Source organism: Pleurodeles waltl, chromosome 4_2 (assembly GCF_031143425.1).
Source record: "Pleurodeles waltl isolate 20211129_DDA chromosome 4_2, aPleWal1.hap1.20221129, whole genome shotgun sequence".
Taxonomy (NCBI): domain Eukaryota; kingdom Metazoa; phylum Chordata; class Amphibia; order Caudata; family Salamandridae; genus Pleurodeles; species Pleurodeles waltl.
Genome location: NC_090443.1, coordinates 135,896,361 through 135,910,347, shown reverse-complemented (window position 1 = coordinate 135,910,347; position 13,987 = coordinate 135,896,361). Strand labels below are relative to the sequence as shown.

The 13,987-nt window shown below is 45.2% G+C and overlaps 1 protein-coding gene across 3 annotated transcripts in view; it reads left to right on the top strand.

Annotated features, from left to right (window-relative positions):
- AAAS (aladin WD repeat nucleoporin) overlaps window positions 1-13,366 on the top strand; it is a 258,437-nt gene extending 245,071 nt beyond the window's left edge. For all 3 annotated transcript variants that reach the window (XM_069230959.1, XM_069230958.1, XM_069230960.1), the window contains 2 exons: window positions 12,688-12,772; window positions 13,077-13,366. In XM_069230959.1, the coding sequence (XP_069087060.1) occupies window positions 12,688-12,772; window positions 13,077-13,220 (229 nt within the window). In that variant the 3' untranslated portion in view covers window positions 13,221-13,366. The remainder of the gene's footprint in view (window positions 1-12,687; window positions 12,773-13,076) is intronic.
- The last annotated feature ends 621 nt before the right edge of the window (window positions 13,367-13,987 follow it).

The following is a 13,987-nucleotide window of genomic DNA, read 5'->3' as shown; positions in this document are numbered from 1 at the left end:
TATTGTTAGAATGTTGTTTGTATTTTCCTTGTTCCATTTTAACTCATGCTTTTGTAATGTGTAAAAACAAAAATGGAAAAAAGTGTTGCAATATGCGATACAGAGCTACCTAATGAAATCAAAGAGCTGAAAACTAGATTTAAAAACTCCTTGCAAGCATGAAATACTCCACCCTGAGACTCTTAGATTCCTGTTGTCGAAGAACAATCTCCAAGAACCAGTAATCTCGCTTCTTTGGCTTTCAGGGAACTTCCAAACCCATGCTCACTTAAACCCCTTCTGCTGGGCCTTCAGCCTCATCCTGGGGCCCCGTCCCTCATCTCCAATACCCTTCTCATTGAGAATGCCATGTCAGTTTTAGACAAGACCCCCATCCAATACTGCCCCCAGTGTCACTCCAAGTTCTCGTGGACTGGCCGTCATCAAGGCTGTAATCTTTGCCTCTACCCTGAGAACTTCAAGACCACATACCACGCCTGCCTCGTCGTATAATTGAAGAAGACCATTCAATACTGATGGGTGAGGAGAATCAAGATGGAGATGACATCCCCAACATCACGGTAGAGGAAGAAAACGCTCTTCTGAGCACCAGATGATGCAGTCAGTTTGGAGGCGAGTACTCCCTCAGAGTTCAAGGGAGAGCGGCATCAAGATCCTTAGAAGATGTTTGCCTTGAGTATGCTCACCACCCAATCACAGCTCACTTTCATCCAGCTACCCCCGTTATCAGGTAGAGCACTGCTCTAGTGGGGATTGGACGTTGAGCCCAGAGACTCACCAGCAACCTACTGGTCCTCCACTGCCTTCGGTGTGTGGCCCACACCAACAGACGTTTTCTGAGCAAACACCACTCCCTTCACTGGCTGCAAAGGCCCCACTTACGCTGTGGCCTTCCTCTGAGCCGGCAGGCTGTTAGACTCTGGCATTGATGGTGACACCAAAACTGACCTCAGCGCCCAAACTGATTTCGTCGCCGAAGTCGCTGTTGACATCGAAGTTGCAGCCTGCATCAAAGACATCAATATCATAGACGCCAAAAAACAAGTTTTCACCGAGCGTGCGATCGAAGCGTGGTTCCGACAACTCAGAGGAGCCGATTCTCCAGGGACTGCAGGAGATGTTGGCCATTCGGCATAAGCAGCATTTCATCCTTCCATAAAATGGAAAAATCTCCACCAAGCTGCTACCTCAGCCAGAGCAGAGGAAGCTGTATTTTGAAGAACAACTTGCACTGGAACCCACACCTTCTCCAACACACAAATGAGATGAGAACAGGGGAACCACCCTCCTCTTTGTCTTCTTCCTCCTCTCTCACTGCCACCATTATATGCACTATCTCCAGCTTCACCAGAGAGGTCACAACATTCCTCTTACGGGGAGGGTAGTCCAGAGTATCGTACCATGAGGTTATGCAAAGGACATCCACTCTTCATAAAGTAGATTTGCACTTTGTCCATGAAGATTATGACTTTCTGGCCAAAAAACTTTCCAAAACACAACGCACCATACAGTTTCTACAACAACTGAAAGAGATGCCCAGGACAACTCCCAAGACCTTTAAAGAGCCAGTCAAGGCCTGGGTCATTACTCCAAGGGTCCACTAAAAATTCAAGACCTCACCTAAAGGTCCACCCTACGCATGTTCCGCCGGACTCCCTCGTGGTCCACATGCCACGAAAACCCACCAATTCCCAGGACATAGAGGAGACTCAGCCTCCTGATAAGAAGAGTGCAAAGATGAATACAGCAGGCAAGAGGGTGGCAACACAATCGACCAGACTGTTGCAGTACCATCCCTTTGGCCTCCTATCCTGGGATGACATGGCGCACTGGGATGAGACAAAGAAAATACAGTGTGGGCAAGGCAATAGCTAGTTACTGAAGGAAAAACATCCCAAATGCCACCATCTGCTGTGCTCTTGATGCAGCTCACACCGTGGCCAGGGTTGTAAATACTAGCATCCTGATAAGGTGGCACACCTGGCTCTGTGTCTCCGCATTTAAGCCAGAAGTACAGCAACATCTGCTGAATCTGCCATTCGATTGTGAACCCCAGTTTTGTCTGCGGGTGGGCTAAATGCTTGAAATGCTAAAAAAAGAACATAGGTGTGGCCAATGCGATCAGTGCCTTTCAGATATCGCCTCCCCAGGACTCTTCAAGTTACAGTACAGGACAGGTAGCAAAACCACTTCCCCAGACGCTCTGGGCTCCTACCAATGGCTGCAGCAACAATACCACCAGCAGTATACCTGGGTCTATGCTAGAGGAGGTTAACAGAGGCAACAGCACCAGAGGGAAGACCACAGGAGCTGCCTCCTCTATACAGTAACTCCCTTCCCATCCCCCCCTTGATCACAATACACTAATCGTGAGAAGACTACTAAGGTTTTTCCTGCTTTTAGGAAGAGATCACCTCTAACCAATGGGTCCCCTTCAATGTATAGCAGTTTGTTCCTGGATCTCACTACAACCTCAAACAATCAGCTCTGCAAATACACCCTCCCTTTAAAATACCAGTGCCTTCTTCAGGAAGAGGTTCAGGTGCCTAACCTGAAAGAACAATTGAACCAGTTCCATTGCAACAATTTGGCAATGGTGTACTCCATGTACTGTTTTTAGCGCCAAGAAGGCTAAGTCTCTAACTCAAATATTCAACCTCAGGCCCATCAAAAGGTACATCTTCTCAGAACATTTCCACATGATCACTCTGAAGGACATCATCCCCCTGCTGCAGCAAGGCGTCTTCATGATGGCCTTTGATCTGATGGACGCCTACGTCCACATCACTTGCATCCTGTCCATCGCCACTACCTCTGCTTCGCCGTCAGTTGTCTGCATTATTAATTCAAAGTGTTACCATCCAGGGGTCGCCACTGCCCCAGGGTGTTCACAAAATGCCTTGCTCTGGTAGCTGCCCATCTCAGAAATAGCAGCATTCACGTATTTCATTACTGAGGTGATCGGTTGATCAGGAGTACAAGCGAACAGTAAGCCTTCACATCATTTACCTCGAGCCCCTTACCATCCAGTTAGCTCTTAAGGGCTTTTTTCATCACAAATTGGTATTAGTAAAAAACAGACAACATGACCTCCATGTACTATCTCCTAAAGCAAGGCGGAACACACTCTCCACAACTGTTAATGATAGCACAAAACATTTGACAGTGGGTGCTTCACCACCAGATACACCTGCTGGCAGAGTACCTCTAGAAGTGGTCATGATTTTACAGACCTCTTCAGTGTAGGAAGCTGGCCTGGTGTGTGGTGAGCACCTATGGTGTTAAACCTTATTCCAGGTATCCCCTAATAGTGAAGTGTAGGCAGTGTCTAGGAAGCCAGGGCTCTCTAGAGGTAGCTGTGGATGAGCATCAAGACTTATTCAGGAGACATGCAAAGCTTATGCAATACCACTGTAGTCACACAGCACTTAAACACATGAAAGAACCGCAGTGTTACAAAAATAAAGGTACTTGTTTTTGGTAACATAAATACTAGAATACTAAGGGGCAGTCACCCACCTGGAGGTAAGTAAACACTAATTATATACACAATAGCAATCAGTAAAGAGCATAAAAACAAAAAGCATTGGCAAAAGTATTAGAAAATAGTGTGGGTCAAACCTTATACTAAGGAAGTGGAATGCAAGATACAGTCCCCCACCCAAGGATGTGGAATCATTAGAGAGGAGCTGGAGGAACTAGAAGCCTCAAGAGGTGAGTACCAGAGTGACCCTGGCGACCAAGAGAGCAGAGGTAAGTACCTGGTTTTCCCCAAAACTAACAGGAGGACTTAGGAAAAGGAGTGTACAAGACCCAGACCAGTCTGTATGAACCCAAAGGTGGATTCTGGCAGAAGAGGACCTGCTAAGCAATGGGACCAAGTCCAGTTTGTGATGGAGTGTCCGGTTGTGGTAGGCACCGCTACCCATCCTTCTGTGGATGCAGGACCAGGTTGACGTGGGAAGAAGTGCTGGTGGCCGGGGCTACACAGAGCCTGAAGAGCCCTTGGAGCAGGAGCAAACAAGCCTTGGTAGCTGCAAGAGACTCAGTGCACAGGGTTACTGTCCTGCAAGGAGAAGCAAGGGCTTACCGTCTCCTAAGTTCGACAGCAGGCACGGAGGACCAAGGGGACCACTACAGACCACTACCTGTGATGCAGAATCCACGCAGTTCCAGAGGAGAGCAGATCCACGCAACCAGTCGTCATTGTAGTTGGTGACTGCAGATGCAGGGGAGTGACTCCTTCACTCCAAGGGAGATTCCTTCTTACTTCTTGGTGCAGGCTGAACTCTCGTCGACCTCAGAGGATGCACAGCCGGGGAAATGTTGCAGTTGCTGAAAGGAGCCGGAGAAACAATGTTGCAAAGCAGAGTCTTTGCTGGAGTTGCAGATTGTTGGTTCCTGAAGAGTCCAGTTGCGGTTCCAGTGGCCAGAAGATGAAGTAAATGATGCAGAAGAGTCCTGGATGGAATCTTGCATGTCAAATCTGAGGGCCCACGCAAAGGGGGTTTGGTCACCTGCAAGGCGACCACCTATAAGGAGGGTGCTGTGATGTCACCTGCCTGACCTGGCCACTCAGATGCTTTTAGGGGCCTTTGCACATCTTGGATTCAAGATGGCAGAATCGAGTGGCCACCTGGAGGAGCTCTGGCACCACCACTGGGGTGGTGATTGGCCGCGGAGTGGCCACTCCCCTTTCCTTTGTCCAGTTTCGCTCTAGAGCAGGGACAGGAGGTCCCTGGACTAGTGCAGACTGGTTTATGCAAGGAGGGCACCCAATGTGCCCTTCAAAGCAAACTGGTGGCTTGGGGAGGCTACTCCTCCCAGGCCTCGTATCACCTATTTCCAAGGGAGAGGGTGTTACTTCCCTTTCCCACAAGAAAAGCTTTGTTCTGCCTTCCTCACCCTGAGCTGGTCAAGCAGCAGGAAGGCAGAAACCTGCCTGAAGGGTGGCAGCAGCGCAGGCTGCCCGGAAGACCCCAGAAGACTGGTAGGAGCAATGCTGGGGGTTATCTAAGCTGCCCCCAGAGTGCATGGAATCATAATCCAATACTGGCAACAGTATTTGGGTATGATTCAAACATGTTTGATACCAAACGTGCCCAGGTTTGCATTTACCATTATGTAGCTGGACGCAGGTGTCCAGTACACGGGTAAAATGGCTTCCCCACACTTATGAAGTCCAGTGTAGTGGAACTGGAGTTTGTAGGGGCACCTCTGCTCATGCACCCTGCCTTCTGGGCTGGGAGGGCCCACCATAGGGGTGACTTACAATGACCTTGTGCAGTGACCTGTGGTGAAAGGGTGCCTGCACCTTTTCTCACAGGCTGCAATGGCAAAAGAGACATTTTCATGGGCTCCCATGGGTGGCATAATACATGCTGCAGCCCATGGGGAACCCCTGGTGCCCCAATGCCCTGGTTACCTAAGTACCATATACTAGGGACGTACAATGGGGCACCAGTGAGCCAATTGTGAGGTGTGCAAAGTCCTAGGCATCCAAATTTAGAGGGAGAGAGCACAGTCACTGGAGTCCTGGTTAGCCTGATCCAAGTGAAAACAGTCTAAGCATACTGACAGTAGGCAAAAAGTGGGGGTAACCATGCTAAAAAGAGGGTACTTTCCTACACTCAGCATGATGCAGCAAGAAGTCCAGAGGCCCGTACATCTTCTGTTGTAGATTTCCAGAAACCAGCCTCTTTACCACCACCCAAAACACTAAAGCTTCGCCTCCAGGATACCATGCAGTCCTGGGCAATGCTTTATAGATAAGTTGGTCAGGATATTTGTCTACACTTTTCTTCCTCTCCCACTCCTCTCGTATGTGGTTTGGAACCTTCAGTGAACATCCCTCACTCTCATCGTGGTGGCTCCTACAAGGGCCAGATATCTGTGGTTCACAGCCCTTCTGTAACATGTCAGTGGTTCGTGCCCCATCAGAAACTCCCCAACAGGCCGGCCATTCTCACCCAGAACCACGGCATATACCCCTCATGGCAAGTGCCCAGGTATATTACATTGATAGGACCAAACCCTTCTGCAAAGCTCGACAACTTCTTGTCACTCAGCTGCACAAAGGACACATTTATGTGGGTGTAGCTTGAAGGATTTTCAACTCTATTGAATCCTGGCACTTGAAGGCTGAAAGGAATTTGCCTGCCCCTTCCAGGCATTATTCCACACCTAGTGGAGGAGCCACTATGGCTGTTCTTGGAAACATATCCATAGCTTGCTTATGAAAGGCAGCTGCATGGTCCACTCTACCCAAATTTGCCAAGCAATATAGTGTGGATGTTTCCGCACGCCAGCAAGCATGAGTTAGCCAAGCTGTTCTGAGTATTCTGGGTCAGTCCTCTGCAAAATCCTAGAGCTAGCCATTGCTTAGAGGAATACTGATTTACAGTCTCTGCAGAACATGTGTATCTGCTGCCACACATGCTTTGAATGGAACTACTTGTAAGCATCTGTTCATAGCGCATGTAGTGCTTAGATTCACATGCGCTCACCCACCTCCCAAGAAGCCTTTAGTTGTTGCAGATGTGCATTTCTTTTACTTATATTCTTGGTGCATACCTTCATGCAAGGTTATCACACTTTCATAAAGCACCATCTTTACGCTCATCTGCTATGCTGAAAACAGTCTAACATGGGAGCCGACACCAATGCGCATTTACAACTAAAGGAAGAGTTACTATATCTTGGGACTCAAAAAACAAGTTGAAAGGTCCATGCCCATCACTTGATGGCAGGAGCATGCAGAGCACGTGAATCACTACATGCTACGAACAGATGCTTAGAAGGTCCTGAGGACCCCATCCCTGGATCCATTTAATTAAAGTAGAAGGGGTGTGCGCACCCCCGTCCCTAGCCATTGGATGGTCCTAGGGACCCCATTCCTATGGCAGGCTCCATTATGGTGTCCTGGGGACACTAACCCTTTAGGACACTGTTGTTTTCCTGCCCTCACAAGCAGGGGCATCTTATGTGCTCCGACTGAGGAGTAGAAAGGCTCCTGTTGGGTGGGAGCACAAAAGTGTCTTCCTGTCTGCCTTCGTGTGGACAGGGAAACACAGAATTGGGGAGCCAAAAGGCCTGTGGGGAACTTGGGCCCTTCCTCCATAAGAAATGATGTGGGTGCCCTGGTCGGCATTGGGAATCCCTCTTTACAAAAATAATTTAAATTTAAAAAGAGTGTTGCTTGTTCCTGCACTGCCCATGGAGCTGCTTGTGTGGAGTTGACGGTCATCAACAAAAATTGAAGATGAGTGTCCCGGGTGGCTACCAGCACATCCAAAAAAATAAATGAAAGAAAAACAAATCAGTGGCACAACCGCTCATTTAATATTCACTGCTCCACGTGGAACACTCCATAGTAAGAAGGGGTAGGGACACCACTAAGCATTTTTTTAAAAAAAATAATAATTACGAAGGCTGCAGTGAGTGCAACAGCCCCTAGCAACATTACAAAAAGTAAATCTGGGTCATTTATTCCATGAATCCTGGAGGGCTTACTATATGATTTCAGAACTCTCCTAGCTAAATCTCTGTGCTCTTCAGATGGAGTCCAGGGCCCTCTTGTCATTTTTATGGCGGTTTCTTGTGGCCCGAAAAATTCTGAAAGACTCAGACATTGTTTTTTTTTTTTTTAATAAAACTTTATTTAGAAAATTATGACAACTCTTAATAACAATTGCAATGTGTGAATTAATGGAATTCCCATTTTATTCTGATTGTTGATGACTTTTTGAAAAAGGCTATAGGTTGGCTTTATATGTGTTGATATGGTAATCCCTTGACGCAGCCAAGAAGCACACTTTTTATATTTTGGTGTTCTGACAAAGTCATTAAATCTGCCTTAATTAAAACAACACTCGTTTTATATTTTAATAACATATAGTCAGCTTACGGGGTTGGACCCCCAACCACATGCTGTGCACGGCCAAAGCCTGTGCACTGTGGGGGGTAGAGTGCTTGCAGATAGATGGATGGATGCAGGGCCTGGCCATAGACCCAGCCCTTCACCTAATCCCAGGTCATGCATGTGCAAAGGGCATTCACAACAGCGGCTTGGGCGTCAGTGGGAGAGTCAGTGGGGAATTGGGTGCAGGGCCTGGCTGCCGGCGATTGACATCTTGCTTTATGTTAAAAAATTACATAAAAATTCACTGTAAAAATACAGGTTATAGTTATTTAAGGTCACGTATTCTAGATACCTGAAATAACCGCAACTTGTGAATTTAAGTAGTTTTGTTTATTTAAAACTGTGATATTGCTCCTAACTATTAACGTCTCTTTAACCTCTGTTTATACTGAATGAAATACATTGAAAGTTTTAGTTGTCAACACCCTGCCTCTCCTTCTCAACTCAGTGCTGGTATGCTATTTATCACTGTCAGTTTTTTTGTTGTTTTTGTTTTATTTTTATTTTAGCACTTAATATGAAGTGGGAAGGTGGCGTTGTGTGAACAAGGTGCTTTTGGAAGGGATTGAAACCTCTCTACTTTTGGCATAGTCTATGGTCTTGCTAGTTGGTGATGTGTAGGCATTAAGTAGGCAATGAGATTGCCATAAATGATTTAACATTGCAGCATTTCCATGGTTGGAGAGCCAAGCCAGTTATTTTCTGCTTCAGTTTCGCTTTTGAGGAACCTCCTAAGCACACAACATTATAAGACCATGCTCACTATTCTCTAACTAATTCACAAGTATAAGAGGAATTTAGTCAGAGACTAAGAAAACCTTACAAGTGACTCATCTAGTCAGCTAATAATCTGTGCCAGTTAAGCTTCCGTATTCATTGATTTATTTTAGAGTATAGGACACCCACACTTTGTAGAACCTGACAAGTTTCCAAAATCAGAACCTTCAGACTCTGGCTGCCCAACAGAGGTCCAGGTGTTTGGGGATTTAATTTCATGAAGAGAGCCAACTTTGGTCGGTAGTTGCGATGTACTGGAATCTGTTGCAGCGCCCTTTTCTCCTCTGATGAGGACTTTATTGGTAAAGGTGAGAGCCACCTTTGTTTGGGGTCCTCATGAGCAGGGCTGTAGCTTTTGGGGGGGATAAGGGGGGGGAGTTTGGGGTGTTACATCCCCCTAGTAAATGTTTTTTCTGATTAATAATTGGGTACATCTGCTTTCAGTCTAGTATGGTGAGGTGTCTTGTCGGATTTCACCTGGAATTTCTGCATGCACACACTGACCAAAACACACACACACTCATATCTGCTTTTAAACTCCTAAACAATATTGGTTATTTTACAAGATATTGTTTCTTTCACTTAATACTCCTACCTTTCCACATTTCTCTCCCTTTCAGCTGCCCCTTAAGCCTCTCTCATGTTCACTGCTTTTCATTTAATCTATTTTAACACCATATGCAGGGCACAAGCCGAGGTTAGACACGGTTAGGTGGAGTCTACTCACTCTTTTCACAGTGTTGATGCCGTCTAGCCCGCCAAAGGTTGGGCTCCACAGAAATATTATAAATTTGTCCTGGTGTAATTTTCAGACCCCAGGACATGTTTAGCAGCACCAGCACATTGTCTGCTTTTGTTCAGAGCAGCAACATGCAGGCAGGGAGGAGGCATATCAGATTCTAGCTGAGCCCATAACAAAGGCTGAAGATGAGCACCCATTAGACATCCTTTTAATGAGGATCCAGGCTGGGGGCTATTGAAACCCTCAGGCCTAAAAGCAATGGAGTGGAAAAAAGCACACAGCTTATCACTTCACAGGCACTTAAGAGAGGCACATTTTTTACTTTATTCAGTCCCTGTATATAAGACATATGCATGCCCTGTAAGAATGTCAGATGTGTTGGTCTGTCCCAGTATTTACATAAATAACAATTTACATACCACTACTTTGTTTTATTTCCTTTATAGCCATACTCGTCCCAGTGTGGGGTGACCAAGTGTTTTACATCACACATACACATTATACCTTGACAGTAAATCATGTATGTAAGTCACTGTACAGGATATGTTATATAAGACAGTGAGAGATTCAAATGGTAGGAGTCACATGTGCTACATAGCTCACTGTGCTACATTAGGACTACAGTTTATGAACTGAAAGTAACACAAGCATTTGCAATGCAATAGGTCTTGCATTTGCTTGAGTCAGAGCTATTGGCATTGTAAATTCATAACATGACTTTACTTGCCACATAAATTGGTCAACCCTGCCTCATAAGTGCATATTTTCCTTCCATATAATTCCAGTGGCCCTGTATATAACTAAAGCACTCACATTTACCCTTTTTCCTCTGTCTGCAGCAAAAAATGGAAAGGTAGCCATTTAGCATCCTAATTTAAATCTGTAATGCTAATTCCAATAGAATACCACTTTCACCACCCCACCATCAGAGTTATCTGCTGGCTGGCTAACACAATTCCCACAAAAAAGCCACTGAGAAGAAATAAACTACAAGGGTCACCCATACATATCAAGAGTTTTCAAGCAGTCATAGTGTAATAAGGATGTTAAATTGGCCTGAATCATGGTCTTAACTGTAATAAGGGGAGATTATTAAAACACATACAAATATCATATAAACCTTTATCAAAAATAAACTGTTGGCATTAGACTGTATTACTCAAAACATCCCATAGAGGGCACCATTACAAAAATATTATTTGTAAGAAACGTGGTCATATAACCATATTGTTAACCCCTAGAGGGCATAACCCTATGAAAATAAAACTGGAGTAAGTAATGCAGTGTAATCATATATTTAGCTGCGAGAGGACGTTTTTGGGGTTAGCAGGCCTACTACAATGATATTACAAACTAGGAATTTTAAAAAACTTCTCCCAGCTGCAAACAAAGGTTCTAGCCATGAGAAAGCTTAAAAGACACTGAATGGTGGGCGGGGTTATTATTTTGGTGTCCCCACTAACCTAGTGTGGGGACCCAGAGATGATGTAGACAGAAGGAGCGTTTTGAAGGTGTTCCCATTGTCCTAGGCCCACCACAGGCTGAGTTATGAGCAAAAATGTTTTGTAAAAAGTAATGCCCTGCAAAGCATTATAGGGTGAGTTTTTGTGCCGCAAATATTATAGTATGTTGACTGCAATGCTCAGAACAGCCCCTAGAGGACACCACAATAGCATTTCGAAGAAACATGGTCATGTAACCATACAGTCAGCCCTTTAGAGAGTAGATCCACATGAAAAACAATGGGAGAAAATAATGCAGTGGAACCATATATGTATCCCCTAGAGGGCATGGTGTATTACACATTTTCAAGGCTAGCAAGCCTATTGCAATATCACAAACAAGGCCCTTAAAACGCAAGCTATTCCCAGCTGTAAAACAAAAGTTCCAGCCACGAGAGTGCCTAAAAAGACAATAAATGGTGGGAGGGCTTATTATTTTGGGATCCCCACTAACCCAGTGTGGGGACCCACCTAGACAGAAAGTGTGTCTCATGCTGAACGTGTTGGTGGTGGTCCCATTGACCTAAGACCACCACGGGCTGTGGTATGAACAAAAATGTTTTGTAAAAGTAATGCCCTACAAAGCATTATAGGGCAAGTTTCCCAAGTGCAGTGAACATTGTTGTATCGACTCTCCCGCTGTGCCAAGAGACACACTTTTGCTTTGAGGATTTCTGTTTTATGTAAATCATTTACCGATTTCAAGTGTTTAAGGGGAGAGCCAAAAGAAATGACTATGATTAGGTAACTGTGAACAATGTGAACATCACTCCAATACCGCTGATCTAGTTCTCGCTGTTGAGCCTGCCAGTGCTGTGCGTGCCATGGCCCCCATGCAGCAGGAAGGGGAGAATCAAAAGAAAAAAAATAGTTTGCGCACGCTGAAGTATATCGCCATTTGTGCAAAAATACATGTAACAAGGGCAGGCTGCAAGGCATGACAAAAACAGACTCAAGGCAGGACAAATGTAAAGCGTTTACCAGTGACATAAAGTGATTTTTGAAAGGCAAGCCTAGGAAGAATTAAAGTGATGGGTGTGAGGTGGGCGTGGTTAGAAGCCCACAATACTTACAACAGGTCGCAGCACTTGCGCGCTTGATCTAAAAAGGATCTTTGTGTTAAAAGCAGTAACCCACTTACCTACCTTCATAAAATAAAAATGTGTCATCTGCATATTACATAATGGGCGTTGCAGGAAACATATTAACCCTCTGTATTACTGTGATTCAGAACTGAAACTAGACAAAACACAGATCTCTAGCAAATACGTTAACCACCAGAGTTATTTTACCATTATCGTTATTCCCTCAGATTTACGGGGCACACAAAGATCTCTGCAGCAGGTGGCTTGACCACACAAGATATTTTAAAACACAGACTTTTTAAGCAATCAAGCAGAACACATTTACTGCCACGTTTCTCCTTTTCGCTAATTTCTTTGTTAGGTTTAAAAAAAAAAAATGCATAAATTGAGCCCCGACCCCCCATATCGGAATCTGAAGCTCACACCCCCTAATCTTACTGACCAGTGTCCTAAAGCGCTGGCTACGGAAGGGCAAGGAAGCCAGACTGTGGGGATCGGCTCCCAGCCCGGCTTTCTCCGTTTGCCAATGAGAGAAATAACAGAAGGTGTACGAAAGAGACAAAATTCGAATTTACAGGCTAGAGAGAAACGAGAAATCCTAACAGGGAAGAAAAGGAGCAGGCGCATATATTTATTTGTGTTTTTTTTCTTTTTATGCAGCGGCTTTGTGCAGGGCGAAGAGGGAGCGGAGCCACAGATTATCAGTTTTCACCCCTCTTTCCGGAAGGGGGCGCTCCTCACCACGGTAAGGCGTGTGCGCCACATTTTAATTTAAAGGCGCGCAGCTGATTTTATTGCGATGTGTTCAAAATGCCTTTATTGAGATTAACAACTGGTCAAGTTTATATTTCTAGAAAGAGTTTTCTGATTTATTATATGGTAAGAATTATGTAAAGCTAGTTCTCATTGTTTTCATGGCCCTAATATTAATGCTGCTGATTTACGGGATGTCCACAAGGCTTTCCTTTTGTGTGTGCGCTAGGTTTAGTGCTTTGAAGCCCTCACCAATGCACAACATGATCGTTTTGATTTCTATCCCACTTTCCTAGTGCTGGTCCACAGGACGCGTCAGCCACGTACCCTTCTATTTCGTCAACGCACAAGTGCCGCGTTACAGCCCTGGGTTCAGCCCTGGTGTCGCCAGGAGCGGCACCAACGGAGGAGCCATGTCTGAGCTGTTCTCGGAGATGTGAGACGCTCGCATCTCTGACACCCCTGCTGCCTTCCTGAGAGCTTCGCACACTTTTTGTTTTATATTTCATGGTTCACATTTACTGGCATACGTATTTTTCACAGGCGCAACCGATTTAATGTAATAAAAACAATCTGTCAACATGTATTTGAAGTTCTTTTCCTGATTCTATGTTAAGGTTTTGCCTGACTGGAACACAATTCACCGGTCTCCTAGTTTTGAAAATAACAGGAAGCTATTGAGTGGAAATGGATATGTCAAGGGTGTCGTAGCACACCACTGGCATGGTAACACCAGTGGGGAAAACGGGACAGGCAGGCAGGCAGTATGCTCCCCTCACCCACTGTTTACATTTCTTAAAAAATAAAATATTAGAACAGGGGTCTCCAACCTTTTATGTAATAAGAGCTACTTATGACCAATCAAAATCGTCCTGAGCTATTAATGTTATTAGTGGCATTGATCAACACAAGTTCAGTCTTCCTGTAGCAGCCACTGAGCAGACCTGCTTTTTATACGATTTCAAGGGTGTAAAACCCACCAATCTAAAAAAAAGTAGATCTATTGGTTCATCTTTGGGGTAGAAGCATTGGGGACTTTGGTGAACTTTCGTGTGGGTGTAACCAGTATTGCTTGGCGAGATAAAAAGTACAGTCCCGTTTCATAGTCTATATGTCTTCTGAATTAGGTAAAAAATGAATGTGTTTATCCAGGGCAGAGGTCTTCAAACTGGGGGGCCTCAAGTGATCTCGGGGTGCGCCAGACTTT